The following is an 18,529-nucleotide window of genomic DNA, read 5'->3' on the forward strand; positions in this document are numbered from 1 at the left end:
GCTTGTTGATAACTTGATTAATGCTTGTATGATGCATCATTCTGTGTCAAGTATGTGTCAATGGAATCATAATTCAATTGGATGTTGAATTATGTACCAAAAAGGTGCTGTATTACAGTACAAGAAAAAAAAAACTGCATACCTCAAATTGTAAATAGATCAGTAACAAATTTAAAACATAAATTTAAGGAATGCTAATTGATTACTATGTGGATTATTTAATGGGAGAGGAAGACCATAGATGTATGATCAAAATCCCCAGAAAGTGATGATCAATGAGAGGATCTTGAAACCACTCATGGGGTCATTAAGGAGGACAGCTGCAACACTTGTAAGAGGTACCCTTACTGCATTAAAAATACCAGTCAGCACAGTAGAAGCCAGATAGAGCAGGCCTGTTCCCCCCAAACCCCTAGCTGAAAAGTAATAGAAGCCCAGATGAGAACCAGGTAGTATGAGGCTTCTCCATGTTTGAAACTTTTAGCTTCACACTTCATTCCCTGAAAATCCCCATTTACAATTAAAGCAATTGTAGTAAACACAGGAAAACACAGAAACCATTATATGCTGCTCCAACACAACATGGAAGGATCTTCTCCCTTGTAACTACACAAAAAGTAGCTCTGAAAGAGCAAAGATAAGACCATTCAGTGCAGATCCCATAATCTCCCAGAAAACTGCCAGGTTATATTGGCTACTACTGGTATAGCTACATCTGTCTGAATCTGAATCCAATGCAATGATAACCATAGCAGCAGTGATGATTACAATGGCATTTAGACTGCAACTGTCCAATTTATTTTTCACTATAAAGTAGCCAAAGATTGCTGAAAACACAAGAGTAGATGAAGCTAGAAGAGAAGCAGTTGATGCTGGGAGGTAAGCACAAGCCCATGCAAACATGAAGTTGTCAGCAGCACTTGAGCCCAATATAACATAAGACAGTTAATTTGAAAGTAAGAGCAGTGGGCTTGGTGTTACCAAGGTACAAAGGAAGTAAGAAGGCAGCAGTTAGAGGCCATGCTGCAACTGCCACCAATGCAATGATCCACTTGCTCTTCCCCCAGCAGCATAATAGAGCCCAAGATAGGAGGCTAGCAGCAGGAAAACCCACAAGCAAAGCTACACTGCTTAGAAGTAGCAGAATCCAATATGACATGGGTTTCTTTCTATATGTTTCCCATGTGGTCAAACTTTGTTTTGAAAACTTGCTCCAGTATGGAACAGAAGGGCCTGATGATGCCCCCTCTTCAGTAATTTGAACAAAAACATCTGCCCAGAAGAGGAAAACAGAAGTTAGGAAAAAGAGTGTATGATTATGAGAAGCATGAATATATTGAAATAGTAAACTGACCACTCAAAAGTTGCAATAGCTGATAAAGGAGAATTGAATTGGATGGATGAGGAAGACAAAGACCTACCTAGAATAAATCCCGCAGAAATTAATGAGGGTGAAAAGAAACCAATTAACCAAAAACTTGAAAGGAATCGGGAAAACAAAAAAGAACATAAAATGGTGAAATGGAACCCAATTGAATTGGTGAAAGTGGGTGGTTTACAGTGAAGGTAGAACAAAAAGTAATTAGGGGATAGTCGTGGCCAAAGGAAATGAGCTAGGACTAAAATTGCTTTCTATTTTCTGGTTTCTTCTCCCCCTCCTAAGGTCTAAGTTCATTACAAAATACAAGGAAGATAGGAATAAATCAAAGATCAGCAAGTCATTTTGTCTTTCTTCTCTGTCCTCGGTCTTGTTTTTAAGGCTCAGTTTAGAAATACAAATACAAACCTACTGAAAGTTGTAGCTCGAGAGCATTTTATAAATGGAAAAATGAAACAAGCTTGTTATCTTTGAATCCCAAGCTTGCATTGTGGGAAGAAAGCTGAAGTTATAATACACTAGAAATTTCTATTCTATTCTACCAAAAATAGAGAAGGAATTTCTACGTTATTCCAAAGCTGTTGAAGTTTACATCAATTCAAAGAGTATCATTTTATTTATTTACCTTGTTATTCCGATGATTTGACTTCCATGAAGCCAACCAACCACGAACTTGAGCAATGGTGCCGATAACCGTAAGAATTCGGATTAGCTGAACGTTTTAACTGTTCAACGGGCTGTGGAACCAATGATGAGGTTCAATGCCCATAATAAATTCATGGACCCCACTGTAAAATATGCAGACCCCATGTATTTAATTGTGGCATGGTGGTTCTACACTCAACTGAACAGCTAAAGCGTTCAGGTAAACTTTGCTCTAAAAATAACTAAGCATGCAATTCAGAAAAGTATGGACAGGCCTAATGCAGATTTTTGAATTCTACTGCAAATCAATAAACATTCAGAAGGTCAAAAATTCACACTCTATGCACCTATACCCACTTGTGGATTGACATCAATTCCAACTTGACAGCTACCCCAATTGTACTTTGGGCCTATGAATTCTGACCCTGGGCTGAACGGTTATTCTCCCCCTACAATTTTTTTTATGATAAAGTACACTACACTAACAGTAGAAATCTGAAATTACAGCCCCCCATAATCTATTAATAACCTCCCCATATAAACCCTTTCTTCCCCATGGATTTGACATTGGTCAAGACTCAAAAGTCATCACCGGTGGGGTAAAGAATTTTGAGATGGGTTGAACAGTCATTCTCCCTTTCTCCCTTTTCTTTTTATAATGTTGAATGTTTTGATTGATTGAATTGAAGGAGACATTTGCCAAATCCACTAATTACAGCCTTTACGTCCTTGCGACCTTTTCCGTCTTGATCTTTAACTCTTGAATCTGACTTGTCTGAAAGCTGGGTGCAAATTGAATAGACATCATGCAGGAAAACGAAACAAACAGTACCGTTGTGGTCCTTTCCTACCGTCACAGTGGCACTTGATCCTGTACCCGCATTTTCAACTTGGAAGGTAAAACACAGTTAGTTCTTGCTTCATGGGTGATGAACCACTTCAATTAGGCCAGCGGCTACAGAAATTTACAAGTCAATCAGATGTCACCACCAGTCACCAGCTTTTTCTTGTGGTCTCCTCCCAGTTTCATGAGATGATATCACAAACAGCATTTTCAGGATTAGAAGACTGGAGCTTGACTCAGAAACAGTGAGGGTTCTATGGCTCTTTCTTGAACTAGTGGCGTAGCCCAACAATGTCAAAAGCATTTTTACCAATGAAGATGAATTGGGAAAAGGTTTCGACGGCAACCTTTTTGCACAGTCCGATCGCCAAGGTTATCTGAGAGGTCATCCTGGTTGGTTTCTAACTTTGTATGCACATTGACCCCCGTGTCAGGCTTTCCTCGCTTTATTTTGCAGAAAAATATAGAGCCCGTGGAAAATCACTTTCCCTCGGGTAAACTTTTGGGTTATCCTTGGCAAGTACGGATGGCAATTTCTTGTGCCCGGCCATGTGCCTTGATGGGGCCGTGATAGGGATGGGATTAATAGGGATCTTCCACTAGAAAGGGGTTCGGTATTTTTAGTTCAGTCACTCATAATTTTTAGGGTTAAGTATTCTGCAATCCAATGCAGAATTCTGAATGACAGTCTCCTATAAGTCTTTTAGTAGCCCCCTATAAATCACATCCTGCCCGTGAATTTAGCATCAATTCACAGTCAGGGTTCATCCCCCTATATGGTGGGGCTACAAAATTCTGACCTGGACTGACCGATCATTCTCCCTAATTTTTAATGTGATCATACACTTTGGATCAGTGTCAAAGGGGAAGGGATGGAGGGGGGGGGGGAGGGGGGAGATTCCCAATTTACCATATGGTGTTTATAATGGATAAATGCATTTGAGAAATTAATAAAACAATTCTGAAGGGGAGTGGATTATAAAAAGGCCATTATTTTAGAAAATTTATTTTTAAAAAATTACTGTTAATTTAAAAATTTTAGGGATTCAAATTCTCACAGAGAACCCATCTCCGTTGAGGATCAGGGATGAAGGATAACTTTTATCCCAGCAGGGATCGGGGTCGAAGACAGGGAATATGATCCCCACCCATTGCCATGCCTATTGGTGTTACCATTTTCATTCTCTTAAGTGGATAAATCACTTTACTGTGAAGGAGAAGGTTATCCAAACTGCTATGGGACTAAAATGCCCCTACCAGGATACAAAACCCAAGGGTAAAAGTAGCAATAAAGGAAAAAGTGATTGGCACAAAAGGACTCCCCGAATACACTCTAGATGGATTGGGTTTGGATTTTTGAGCTCTAAGCTTGGGCCTCAAAACTTGGACTTGATCCAACTGTGGTTGGATCAGTGTCAAAGGGGAAGGGATGGAGGGGAGGGGGGGGGGGGGAGGGGGGAGATTCCCAATTTACCATATGGTGTTTATAATGGATAAATGCATTTGAGAAATTAATAAAACAATTCTGAAGGGGAGTGGATTATAAAAAGGCCATTATTTTAGAAAATTTATTTTTAAAAAATTACTGTTAATTTAAAAATTTTAGGGATTCAAATTCTCACAGAGAACCCATCTCCGTTGAGGATCAGGGATGGAGGATAACTTTTATCCCAGCAGGGATCGGGGTCGAAGACAGGGAATATGATCCCCACCCATTGCCATGCCTATTGGTGTTACCATTTTCATTCTCTTAAGTGGATAAATCACTTTACTGTGAAGGAGAAGGTTATCCAAACTGCTATGGGACTAAAATGCCCCTACCAGGATACAAAACCCAAGGGTAAAAGTAGCAATAAAGGAAAAAGTGATTGGCACAAAAGGACTCCCCGAATACACTCTAGATGGATTGGGTTTGGATTTTTGAGCTCTAAGCTTGGGCCTCAAAACTTGGACTTGATCCAACTGTGGTTGGACACTTTTGAGGCCTTGGATAACCCGAACCTAGCCTAACCTGATCCAAAGGAACCCCTGAGCTCCTCTTCCTACCTTCTATTTATGGAAACAATTTTGGCCCGAAAACATTTTTGCCACATGCACAAAATAAGCCTACTTTGGTAAGTAAGAATGTGAGATTTTGATTCAAAAAAATTTTGAACTCTGAATGGCCAACACTACTTGTGATTTGTGAAATCCACCACTACAAGGTTGGATATATAGATAGATAGATAGATAGGTAGCTAAATTTGGATTGACGGATTGAACTTGTGGCCAACCCGTGGCCCAGGGGCTTAGAGTTTGGTCATGGGTTGGGCCTAAACCCAACCCAACCTGCCCAACTACAACCCAATTAGATGGTGAACTCTAGTGATCAACTGCTGATCTAAAATATGAATGAAAGAAGATGAAATCATTTTATTCATGACAGCATTCAATCATACAGAAAAGAGAATGAACTACAAGAAATTTTCACAAAATGTATAATATCTAAGCATAAAAAAATTCCCTCTTCAAAAAAAAAGAAAAGAAAGAAAAGAGGGGCATCAGGAAACTATTTTGAATTTCAGATCTTAAGTATGTTTTAAATAGAAAAAAACCTTGTTATCATGTTCCAGCAAAGAATTAGGATCCAAGCTAAGAATTAGAGTCTATTGCTTAGACCTGTTACTGAAATTGCTTATTAGGGGAAATCTCAAGAATCCAATGTTCACTCCATCTATTAGATGGTTAAGATGCATTGATTTGTATAGATAGGCAGAACATTGTAAAACTATGACTGGATTAAAAACACGATAATAATCCACACTCTGCAGTCTACAGTCTACCAACACTCGGCACAAGTTTTAGTATAGCAACTTATCAGAATTTAGATGGGGCAATGATATTAAACAAGTCCAAACTTGGGATTTGCCCCATTACAAAACTTTTGGAATATCACTCACTGTCTTCACACCTTGGCTATAAAGTCTCATTATGTCCTATCAATTCCAAGATCAGAAGACCCAATCCAAGGATTCTATTTGTTGGTTGTTTAGCTGTTTGGTTTTGCTTCACCCCTGGCACTTCGATCAGTGATCAGAACAAATTGTCCAAAGAGAGTAAAAGGATGCTTCATTTCAAGTTAATGCCTTTGTCCAGCTGCATGCCATCCCAATCATTCTACTCCCACACATAGGATTTAATTTAAGGTCAACTGTGATGCAGCAATACAACTTAATGCTTCAATTACAGACAGTCAAAAGTACAACTAGTGCATTTATGACTACTGGAGCAGAATCTGATGTTTCAGCCTTTCAGGTTGTTCTCTCTCATGCCATAGGCAATGGAACAAGGAAAAGTAGCAAAAATCGACAGTTCCACTGAAGCTGTCCTTTTGTCTTTTTTATTTATTTTTTTATTTTTTATTTTTTTTTGGGGGGGGGGGGGTTCACATTATTGTGGAGGACACAGAGGAAATCCTAAAAACATCAAGAGAAGAGTAGGTTTGTTTGTAAGAGGGAAAACAGAATTGTTCGTTCAATAGCAAAGAAGGCTCTATCTCATCTGAATTATAATTTAGTTTTCTCTCTCCATAATGGATTTTATTCTCATCAGGGACTTGTTGCATTCCTCTCTGATATGGATTTTCAATTAGCTAGAAAAGAATTTAATGGGGACAAAGAAAGGCATGCAAAACAAAATAACAAGGAAAATGAATTTGTATTGTATCAACTGGATATATTACAACAAATTTAACCAGACAATGGAAGATTACAAACTGATTGTTACATGGACCCTTTACTCAGAGAGGAATGACCATAAATGTATGATGCAAATCCCCAAAAAGTAATTATCAGTGAGAGTATTTTGAAACCACTCATGGGATCGTTAAACAAGATAACGGCTGCAATGCTTGTGAGAGGTACCCTTACTGCATTAAGAACACCAGCCAGCACAGTAGAGGCCAAAAAGAGCACAGCAGTGCCACCTAACACCCCCAGTTGAAAAGTAATAGCACCCCAGATGAGGACCATGCAGTATGCAGTTTCCCCATGCTTGAAACTTTTAGCTTCAGATTTCATGCCTTGGAAGTCATTATTCACAATGACCCCAATTGTGGTGAAGATAAATGCAAATAGAGAAACCATGACCTGCTGCTCCAAAACAACATGGTAGGATCTTCTCCCCAGTAATTTCACAAAAACTAATTCTGAAAGAGCAAAGATTAGTCCATGGAGAGCTGATCCCAAAATGTCCCAGATAAATCCCATAATATATTGCTTGTTACTGATATAGCTATACCTATCTGATTCTGAATCCAAGGCAATGATAACCATGGCAGCAGTGATGATCACAATGGCATTTATGGTGGAGCTGTTCAACTTGTTTTTCACAATAAAATACCCAAAGAGTGCAGAGAACACAAGGGAAGATGATGCAAGAAGAGAAGCGGTTGATGCCGGGAGGTAGGCATAAGCCCATGCAAACATGAGGTTGTCAGCAGCACTTAAGAAGCCCAAAAAAATATAAGAGAGAGCGAGTTTGAAGGTAAGAGCAGTGGGCTGAGTATTGGTGAGAAAGTATATAGGAACCAAGAATAGAGTAGTCAGAGGCCACCCTGCAACTGCCACCCATGATATGATCCACTTGCTCTTGCCCCCATTGGCATAATAGAGACGAGATAAGAGGCTGGAAGCAGGAAAAGCCAGAAGCATTGCCCCACTGCTTAGAAATAGCAAAATCCAGTATGAGGCTGGCTTCGTTCTGTATGTTTCCCAAGCCATGGTACTAAACTTGGAAATTTTCCTCCATAAGGAGTTGGGGGATCCTGATGATGTCTCCCTTGTTGTAGTTTGAATATGAGTATCTACTCATATCAGATGGAAAAAATTAGAACAAAAAAAGGAAGAGTTTATTGCGTTACCAGAACAGATATGAATTAATTAAACCAGAACCTGCAAACTGCCTATTATGATAAAGAAGACAAGAAGCTAGTTAGCACAATTCCTGCAAAGACCTAGGTAAGTGAACAAACAAAAACAATAGAAAGGGTCTAAGAGTGAAGCAGGCTTCATGTTCTCCTTTTTAACTGGATTCGTGATTTGCTTCATAATAGAGTTTACACTCGGAAGATGGCAGATGAAAAGCCTTTAGGCTGACAGTAACCTGTCTCTTGAAGGCCTAGCATATGAAAAAAGAAAAAGAAAAAGAAAATTCTGCCCCGCCAGGTTGTAATTCAGTTTATTAATGCAACAAAGGCAGAATTCTAGAGGGTGGATGAAAAGGATTGGAAAATTTTCAAGATTGATCAAGGAAAAATTGTCTTAGAATTATCTTTTTAAAGTTCCTTCTATTATTATGCATCTTTTGCTTAGAAAAGTAAACTCAAACCTGGAAAGGATATATGGGCGTACTTGACATCAATCTTATAAGAATTCCAGTACAGCTAATCCTAGTTTATATGTTTTTATATTTCCAGTTCCGTTCGCAGTAGGTCTCTGCAAGGTTAGGAGCATAAAAGGGCACAAACGCCTTGAATCTTTCTTATACAACTTGCTACAAACAGCTTAGTAACAGTTCATTTCCATCAAAGTACCCAAACAAAAACTGTAAGTTATATACCAGCAAACAATCAAACAAGACAAAAACAACCTTACAGGACAGAATTCAGAATAAATTCCAAGAATCTAATTGCTCCAAGCCCACAAAAGAGATGACATAATTCTGAAGGCTACCGATTGAAATAACCCGGAAATGGTTTCCCAAATTTTCTACATTTGCATTCAGAAGAGGGAAACAAAATACAAACAACCCACAACTTAAAACAAGTAATTAATTAATTCGAAGAAGAGAAATGCTAAAATCTACGAAAAAACAGGCACTTGAGAGAAGAAAATTGCAAGAAAATAAAAAATTGGGAAATAATCAGAGTGAAAGTTTGATATGAAGCTTGAATTGGTTCAAAATTCGATTAATATACAAGAAAGGGAAAATTAACCTTGTTTTTGGGAGGAATCGATATCCATTGGTCAAGTGTCCAACTCCCTCCGAAAGAAACCCCAAGAAGGCCAAAAGAAAGCTTTCTCTCTTCCTGGCTCCTGCTACTCGAGAGCTCGAACTCTCATGGTTGGTAGTTGGAACTTCCGGCAGTGATGCCTGTGTGCAATCGTTGGTTTTATCTTTCTATTCTTAATCGATTAATGGATTTTGATTTTTGACTATTTTTGACGATTTTTTATTTTTTTATGGTAAAAAGAATAATCAAAATCCATGGGTTTAATTATTGTTTGACTATAAGCAGCCATCTGATTCGTGGGCTGGTCTTTCTTTTCAAATTCGATTCATCATAACACAAATATGAAATATATTTGCTCTTGTTGTCTGATGCTACACTACCAATCATTGATCAAACGGTGTGCCCATTTTAAAAAGACAAAAACACCCTTAAATGATACGCTAAATTTAAAGGCTGGATCTTATAAGGTGACGTGAGCCCACCCTCATACAGTCATACATACCGGAAGATGTTTCCCAATAAAAGTACAGAACATCCCAACTGTGAATTGGGGAACATCCCTCAATAAAATTAGGAGATGTTTTCAATGCACGTTGAGAACGAAACCCTCCTCACACAGGGAGCCTCACAAAATCTTACAGGCACATCTCACCTTGCATTAAGAATATCCCTCGTATTTATACATTGTTATTCATGCGAGATGTTCTCAATGCAGGGTGAGGTCAATGTAAGGCTCCCTGTGGAAGAGATCGGATCTGTGCCTCACACCTAGTGCCTCCCTAGTGCCTCACATGTACAAACATTTTCTGTATTTATTAATTATTATTTATGGAAAATACTTTTAATGTACGGTGGATGTGCATGTGAGACGCCCATTTGTGAAGAGCAGATCCTGTCTATCTGTGGAATAGATCTCAATTTCGTTGGGAATATCTCCCAATAAAATTAAGTGTAAATTTCTTAAACTATCTTATGGTTTAATTAATTGATTAAGTGCATTTTACTGTTTGAAATTTGACTAACACTACATTTACTGTTTCTTACAATTGACTAACTCTCAATCTTCTTAACGTCCGTCAATGCTCTGTAACAATCTATGCACATGTGACCCTATGTGATCTATACACGTTTTTAAAATCCAATATTGCCCTCGTACCAGAGCCCCCACCGGAGCAAGAATGGGGTGCCGCTGTGCGCAGCTGCGTCTTCACTCTTCAGTGTTTGAAGAGGGGTGCCGCTGATTCGCCGATGTGTGCAGCTGCCAGCCTTCACAGGGGCTGACGAAGCCAGCAAACCCACCGTCTGTTCCAGCGGTCGTGGTCGTGGTGTTCCGAGTCTCTGGTTGTGTCCAATAGACTCGGTCGGGCAGATGATGGAAGAGCTCCAACTCCAACTCCATCTCCGATTCCAACTTCAAGTTCGTCGCTTATGTAAATTTTCCTACTCTATATTTTATGTGTTGAACGATATAGTAGTTGTAATAGTCATAAAAATTCTCTCTGAAAAGTTAAAAGAAAGCAGAGAGAGAGAACATACCGGAGCAACGTTTCCCGTTGCGCGTTCCATCCAAGAGGTCCGTTGTAGAACTGGAAAAGTAAGCACAATTGCCACCAGATTCCTCACACGCAACGCAATCTCCAATGTCTCCCCAATCTAACTCAAACCCCCTTCGTAAGGCCCCGGCAAACCCATCCGTCATACTGAAAACATTCGTAATCGCTTCCTCCATAACCGTGGTAACCACTTTTGCCGCACAGTCCCTATGCCAATCAAGCCCCTCCGGAATCTTGTCTGACTCGAAAACCAAGGACTGGTTACCACCGATGCAAGGCAGGATAAATTCATGTATTTAGTTGAGAGTAGAACTGAAGGGTAGTCAGTACTGAGATAAAGAAAAAAGTGGGTAGAGCAATCAAAGAAAAACGTCAGGTTTTTAGTGGAGTCACTGGAGCGTAATTGAGGTGCGCTGGTGAGGGTGACATTATGTTTTGCCTTTGGACATATTGCATTGCCGTTAAGTACATCGGCCTCGATCAGGGAGAGGGTCTTTGTTTCATAATTGATGCCAGTGACGTTGCAGAACTGTAGGTTTCTTTCTCCTTTTTTTTCTATTTTATTTTAAAATTTTGAAAAAAAATAAAGGATAAAATAGTCTTTTTCGTACATTTAATTTAAATGCGCTGAGATTATATGTTGGAAACATCTCCCACGGAGTGTCACAAACGCCCACGTTGGCGTGTTTAAAATTTATTAACTTTAACAGACGTTTAGCTGTTAGTTACAAAATCCGGTTGAACCAGATACAAAAAGACAAAAAAGTTATAACACACCCTCTTATACTTTTTTCCGCCAACCCCTAGCCCAGAAGCATCTACCTGTGACCGGCGATCTCACTGAACGCAGAAGCCACTGGCAGCGGATGTGGGTGGGTCTGAGATCTCATCCTTTTATTCCTTTTACCTTTCATAATGCTGGGACCACGAAGCCAAAGCCCACCCGTTCGGTTCACTGGCAACGCCTCTCCAGTTCCACCGGCGTCGTAAATGCATAAGCCAAGTTCCAGTTACAGTTCAACAGTAGGGAAGTGAAGCGCTGAACCAGCCTCAGTTCCAGTTCCAGCTCTACAACAACGCCTCTCCAGTTCCACCGGGTGCACTGCAAATTGCAAACTGAATCAGCTTTATCGCTTCCTCTCAAATTTTTGTTTACACAGAGACAGCATTTGCCGCCCCTCGATCATGTCTCTGTCTCTCTCTATTTTGTAGGCCATTCTCTCCTAAATCCCATCTAGATCCGCTCCAAATCAAAGCTTCATCGTCACAGCTCTCTCTCTCTCTCTCTTAAAGCCAAGATCTGAAGATCCTCTGCTCACGTTGTCTTTGGTTCCCTCCATGGCCTTAACCGTCGTGGTGCTCCTCACCGCTCTCTTCTTCATGGATTTCTTCTCCATCTACATCCGCCGCTTCGCCGAAGAGAATGCCCTCGATTTCTCACGCAGCCGAGGCCAGTAGCGCAGAGCGGGGTCAGCCTCGTTGGTGTCTTGCCTCGTGGTCTCGACCCAAATACCGTTAAGTCTCTGCCGCTGTTCACCTACGACAGGAGCGCCAAGGAGCCCGTCGACTGTGTCGAGTGTCTGAGTGAATTCAACGAGGGGGAGGCCGTGAAGGTGATTCCTTTACTGTGGGCACGTGTTTCATCCACAGTGCGGACATTTAGCTGTCGGCTCATGGGTTGTGTCCCCTGCCATAGTGACGTCTCTGTGGATATAGCGGAGGAGGAAGAGCAGGCGGCGAATGACAGAAGGATAACCAGTGTACTTGCTGCGATCGTCAACAAGAGGAGAGATATCAACAATGGAGAGTAGAGGTACGTCTGTAGAAAGGGAAGAGGTTGTACCGGTACGATTGGGCATGAAAATGACGAATAGCTACTGTTGGAGCTCAGGGGAGAGGACGTCGCTTCCGAGTTAAAAATGGGAAGAGCAAAAAATGGCCGATTCAACCAGCCGAACGATTAATAACGGAGAATATTTCCGTTAATTCATGGTTAACACGGATGAGATGACGTGTTCGCATCTCATTCGAGGGTGCACTCGTCCAATGCACCCATGGGTGCACAGAACGCGACCTGACTTTTATTTTACCGAATCGGATTCAGTAAGAGGTATATCCGATTGGATTCGATAATTTTCTCAGTGGTTTAAATCCGTTAATAATCCAATAGATTTTACAAAAGTTGATTCGAATTCGATTTGTCAATCTTAATGGATATCCGATTGTTAATCTGTTGAGAAATTTTAGCAATATATGAATGAAAAAAATCAGTTTTTTCACCAACAGGATATAGGAAGAGAAAGAGACAGATTAATAGGGGTGAGGAGAAGATTTACAGAGGAAGCTGGTTGCAATGACTTGGTTGGAAGCTAAAACTGGAAATTGGTTGCAACGACCCTCCAAGCAAATCAATAGAGGAACTAAAGGAAGCACGAAGCACCAGCACAGACTGTTGGTTTTACGTTTCTGGGTTTGAATTAATGGCTAAGTGAGAGAGTGAGAGAGACAGAGAAAGAGGAATGGTGACAGTGTGTTGCCGGCGATGCGCCGGTGATGGAATAGCAAAGTTGCAATCTCACACAGGTTCAATTTCGACGACGACGCTGGTTTTCCGTTGGCTGTTGACCAATTTAGTCTTGTTCGATGACGCTGGTTTTCTGTTCGAGTTTGACGATGACGATAATAAATAGATTTCTCAGAATCTCAGTTACATAGGAAGCGAAGAGGAAGACTACAGAGGTGATTCAATCTCGTGCGTGTTTAGGTTAGGGATTTATGGTTATTTTGGCTTATAAACCAAATTACCATTATAGGCATAATAAACTACAAAATTATGAATATATAAAACCTACTTAAAATATAAACAAGTGTATAATTATCATATAAAACTATTTTAAAATATATATGAAAAAATACATTATATATACAAAATTATGAATATATAAAACCTACTTAAAATATAAACAAGTGTATAATTATCATATAAAATTATTTTAAAATATATATGAAAAAATACATTATATATATATATAACAGATGAGTTTCAGATTTGAATCGGACTTCATCCTACTTATTTGAAGCCTTTAAAAAAAAGGTAGTTATGACTTCACGACTAGTGCTGTTAATAGATCGGTTTCAGATTTGAATCAGACTTGATCCGACTTATTTGAAACCTTTAAAAAAAAAAAAGGTAATCATGACTTCCCGACTAGTGCTGTTAATGGATCGGATCTGGTCCAATATAGGGTAGGCTGGCCCCAACCCGATAAATAAGGGGGTGTTTGGGATATCTGAATTTGCCTCTTTAACAGATCAGTATCAGATTTGAATCAGACTTGATCCTACTTATTTGAAGCCTTTAAAAAAGGTAATCATGACTTCACGACTAGTGCTGTCAATGGATCGGATCTTGTCCAATATAGGGTAGACTGGTCCCAACCCGATAAATAAGGGGGTGTTTGGGATGGTGGCATTGTGTTGCCATTGCTTTTTAGGTTGAATAATACAAATTTGTGAGATGTATAAGCACATCATATATGAGTATCATGTCTATTAGAAAATGTATGTGTGTGAGAAGCATCAAATTTGATGTTTTAAGTAAAAATAACAACTTGTATTAATTAATTCAAAACACTTTTAAAATATTTCAAGTAAGAAAAATCTCTTATAAACTTGTATAAAACTCGATAATAATACAATAAATATCACTGTACCAAATGCCTCCTAAATGTGCAAAACTGGTTCTAATTTTTTGGTATTAAAATAAAACCGGTTCCAACTTCCAAGTTTTTTTTTGAAGGCAAAAGGTTTGTCCACGAGGATTGACAAACGAATTAGATTGGCACTAATAATACTTTTAATATCTAATTTGATAAAAAAATATACTTATTTAAAACATTTGAATATCATTTACAACTATATCATGAGAAAAATAGATATTAGATTTAAGGTAACAATGTAATATTTCAATACATGCATGTAAAAACTGCAAATGTATATATAATCAGCGGGTTCGCATCTGCCCCCACAGACTTGTCCCCCAAAAACGTCCCATGAAACCTAGGCGCGATGCGTGTCATGACACACATGCACTAGGATGACTCGTGCGGTCTCACGCCGTTTGTATCACGTCTATTAATTCCTTCTCACCCAAAAGGGTTTCTTCTCCCATTCCGGGTATTTTTTCTCGTGAACTGAAATCTTTGGCGCCCCCTTTCGTAACCCACCCACTGGAGATAAACTCTTTTGAGTTCCGTCGATCGATGTCGTCGCCACCGGGCAGTTCGTCACCATGCAGTAAGCCACCGAGAAGTTCATCACCAGGTAGTTCGCCACCAAGCAGTTCGTCACCACAGTTCGCCCCCAGGCAGTTCTCCACCAAGCAGTTCGCCAGTAGGCAGTTCACCACCAAGTAGCTCATCACTAAGGCACGCCACCACCGGGTCAAACAACGAGGTACTTAGCCAAAGAATTTTACATCACAAAACATTGGTACGTGGCCAAAAACGGCTACATCAATTGGTGCCGTCTGTGGGAAAACGCTACAAAAGGCTAAGTTCTCATCCTACAAAAGCTAAGTTCTCATCTTGCCAAAGCTAAGTCATCACTTTTTAAAATTGAAGCTATCGCTTTATAGTTTACATTTTTTTATGAACTCAGAGACTATGCAGGGAGCTAACAAACTAAGTAGCTCTACCAACCTTACTTTCAATTCAAACAATGCCACATCAGTCCTCTCCACAAGGTCCCCCCTACAAAGGTGAGCCCTTCGTGGCTTCCGTGGGAGTTGGCGGCCAACTGACTACATAGGCACCCTTACCGGTTGAGCCTTCCAAGGCTCCCGTGTGAGCCGGCAACCAAAAGTTAATAGTGCTGCCCCCGAAGGTCGAGCCCCTAGTAGCTTCTCGTAGGAGTAGGTGACCGGCATTATAAAGCTAATGCAGGCCAAGCCTACAGGCCACATTACTACTTAAGACCCGGTCGCCTCTCCGGCACAGGAAAAGTAAAAAAAGAGTAGACCACTAGTCACTCCAAAGCCTACAAGCCACATTACTACCTAAGACCCGGTCGCCTCTCCGGCACGGGCAAAGTCAGAAAAGAGTAGACCACTAGTCACTCCAAATCCTATGGGCCACATTACTACTTAAGACCCGGTTGCCTCTCCGGCACGGGCAAAGTTAGAAAAGACTAGACCACTGGTCACTCCCAAAGCCTACGGGCCACATTACTACTAAAGACCCGGTTGCCTCTCCGGCATGGGCAAAAGTCAAAGAAGAGTAGGCTACGAGTCGCTCCCAAAGCCTACGGGCCACACTAGTAATTGGATCAACACTTACTAGCTCATCGACTTACGGGCCAAAAGAAATCTACTCCCTTCATTGAGTTACTATCAACTCAGGAGTGGGGGGCTATTGATGAGGGCATATTTGGCCCTCTAGTGAAATTGTGACACGTGGCACCTCGTGACAACTAGGAAAACACCCAGCCAACAAACTTACGAAATTGGTGACCCACCCGAGGACCAGTCCGGCCGGCCTGGCGCGACCAGCGCGCGGCCTGACGCGCACCTGCGCGACCTGCGCGTGGCACGCGCGACCTGCGCGCGGCACGCGCGACCTGTGCTGCCTGCGCGAACTGCACGCGGCCCAGCGTGCGGCCTGCACGAACTACGCACGGCCTGCGCAAACTGCGTGCGGCCTGTGCGACCTGGCCGACCTGGACCAGCCTAGCGCATGATCCGGCCAAGCCGCCCATAAGGCGCCCACCGACAAACCTGGCCTAGACATTGACCTGTCGACCGACACAGGCGCTAACTTGACGACCTGGTCTAGACACTGACCCGCCGATTGACACAGGCGCCAACTTGATGACTTGGTCCAAACACTGACCTGCCGACTGGCGCAAGCGCCCCCCTAACAACCCGGCCCAGGCGCCGACCTAGCCGCTTGACACAAGCGCCAGCCTGACAACCTCGAGGAGTTCACCACCGTACCCCGGTTCTGACAGGATGCGACGAGTCTTACCGTTTGGAGGCTTTTCACCCACCTAATCCGCGAGGACTCCGGTATATAAAGACCTCACCCCCCGAAGGGGGGGAGGAGGAAAAAAGGGAAGTAACCCCTGCTCTCTAGATCTCTCATATTATCTTCAAAGCTCTCTACAATAAGAGTGCTAACTTAAGCGTCGGAGAGCCCCCGCCGGGAAAATACCCCCGGGACCTCTGATTCAGTTCTCACAGGTACCTCAGCTCCCGCCGCCTACAAAGAGGAGGAAATGGAGTTCTCGCAGATCCCTCAGCTCCCGCCACCTACAAAGAGGAGGAAAAGATGGAGTTCTCGCAGGTCCCTCAACTCCCACTACCTACAAAGGAAAGAAGACCACCTCATGCTGAGTGCAGTCGGATTGCGCCGCACCAGGGAGCTCCACCATTCTCTAAGTCATCGGCCGCCTAGTAGGGAGTGCGCCACCAGGTAGCTCTCCGCCAGGCAGTTCGCCACCGAGCAGCTTGCCACCAGGCAGTTCACCACTGGGCAGTTCGCGACCAGGAAGTTCACCACCGATCAGTTCACCACCGGGCAGTTCGCCACTAGGCAGTTCGCCATCAGGCAGTTTGCCACCAAGCAGTTCACCACCGAGCAGTTCGCCACCAGGCAGTTTGCCACCAGGCAGTTCGCCACCGGGCAGCTCGCCACCAAGCAGTTCGCCACCAGGGAGCTCGCCACCAGGCAGTTCACCCCCAGGTAGTTCTCTACCAAGCAATTCGCCAGTAGGCAGTTCACCACCAAGTAGCTCATCACTAAGGCACGCCGCCATCGGGTCAAATGACGAGGTACTTAGCCAAAGAATTTTACATCACAAAACATTGGTATGTGGCCGAAAACGGCTACATCAGTTACCTTCTCTTCGAAGTGCTTAGCCATTTTCACATGGGTCCGAATTGGCCACACCATAGCTCTGAAGCACCATCCAGAGCTTCATGGCTCGAAATCGATGACTGAGGGCTATTTGCCAGTCTTTGTAGTCTATCACTTGCTCGGAATCGACGACTGGTTGACAGGGCCTTAACAAGGGCCTAGGGTCCTTGACCCAAAGTTAGCAGCAATCGAGAGTGGTGAAGAACCACTTGTGTGCATTGAAACTGAACGAGTCTGCATCCTCTACCCCATCGATGAAGTGTCTGAACTCAGGACATATGCATGCACTTCCGGCGTGTGTTGCATCGATGTGAACCCAAACTCCATACTCTTTGGCCACTACGCATAGAGGAGCAATTGGGTCGACGGCTGTCGACGATGTAGTACTGACAGTAGCACAAAGGAATAATGGGGTGAACCCAGCTTGTATATCTACTTGGATTGTAGACCGAAGAGGCTCGGGGGCCAGCTCGAATGAGGTGGCCTTATTCGTTGCAACAGCACGGAAGTTGTTTGGAAAGATCCCTGCAATCTGGGCAGCTTTTTGGAGTGCACAGTGGGTCTGATCTGATCCCTAAACCAGCAACTTCCCTATGTTTTCCCTACCAATTCTGTTCAACATCCGGTCCCTGGTTGTTGCGAGCGTGCACAGGATGGCTTCGCAGGTAGTCACTTGTAGCACACCACCACCGTTTCCAAAGAAGAGGAAAGACTTGGGGAGCTTAAGCATCTTGCCAAGCCAATCCATGACTGTGCACTGAAGCTCTGTGGTCGCCGGCGACGACATCATAGACCAAGCAAAAATTGGGTACAAACAATGGTTGACCATTTGTGAAACTCACTGGAGAAAATAAACGGACATTTATGTGCTTTGTCATAGATATGTCATTTTTGGACCTCATTATAGAGGTTAGTTGTTTGTTGGTTAGCCATTTGTGGACCTCATCATACAGGTCGACCTTTTGTTGGTTCACCATTTGTGAACCTTGTCATAGAGGTCCTCCACTCCTTTTGATATTCGACCATTTTGCTGAGGTTGGCTTGGCCATTGACGGGCAAGATGTCATCTACTTAAAGTACTAAGAATGCACTTTTGTTTCTTCCATGAAGAATTGCTAGGAAAGCCACACTTTCACAATTGGTAACATTTCAAAATCATTTCCAATAAGCGGAATGTCATCAACATAAAGTACTAGGAATGCA

General features: G+C 42.2%; 1 protein-coding gene and 2 pseudogenes across 2 annotated transcripts; all 3 read right to left on the reverse strand.

The window, feature by feature from the left end:
• Window positions 1-2: 2 nt before the first annotated feature.
• LOC148869687 (putative purine permease 5) lies at window positions 3-10,733 on the reverse strand (annotated as a pseudogene). The gene is made up of 2 exons (XR_016107746.1): window positions 10,396-10,733; window positions 3-1,272 (listed from the first exon to the last, which is right to left on the reverse strand). The product of XR_016107746.1 is annotated as a putative purine permease 5 (transcript).
• PUP5 (purine permease 5) lies at window positions 6,545-9,173 on the reverse strand. The gene is made up of 2 exons (XM_088972283.1): window positions 8,842-9,173; window positions 6,545-7,710 (listed from the first exon to the last, which is right to left on the reverse strand). The coding sequence occupies exons 1-2, from the start codon at window positions 8,867-8,869 to the stop codon at window positions 6,629-6,631; spliced, it is 1,110 nt and encodes a 369-aa protein (XP_088828409.1). The 5' UTR covers window positions 8,870-9,173; the 3' UTR covers window positions 6,545-6,628.
• Window positions 10,734-17,245: 6,512 nt separating the features above from the next.
• On the reverse strand, window positions 17,246-18,113 carry LOC148869689 (tyrosine/DOPA decarboxylase 5-like; annotated as a pseudogene).
• Window positions 18,114-18,529: the final 416 nt, after the last annotated feature.

The sequence above is a fragment of the Nelumbo lutea genome, chromosome 2 (genome assembly GCF_056320005.1).
Source record: "Nelumbo lutea isolate HS-2025 chromosome 2, American lotus-T2T, whole genome shotgun sequence".
NCBI classification, from domain to species: Eukaryota; Viridiplantae; Streptophyta; class Magnoliopsida; order Proteales; family Nelumbonaceae; genus Nelumbo; species Nelumbo lutea.

Coding starts and splice junctions, on each gene's coding strand:
- PUP5 (XM_088972283.1), bottom strand. CDS start 8,869: ATGGATATCGATTCCTCCCAAAAACAAG. Junction 7,711..8,841: donor CGATTCCTCCCAAAAACAAG/GTTAATTTTCCC, acceptor TGATATGAGTAG/ATACTCATATTCAAACTACA.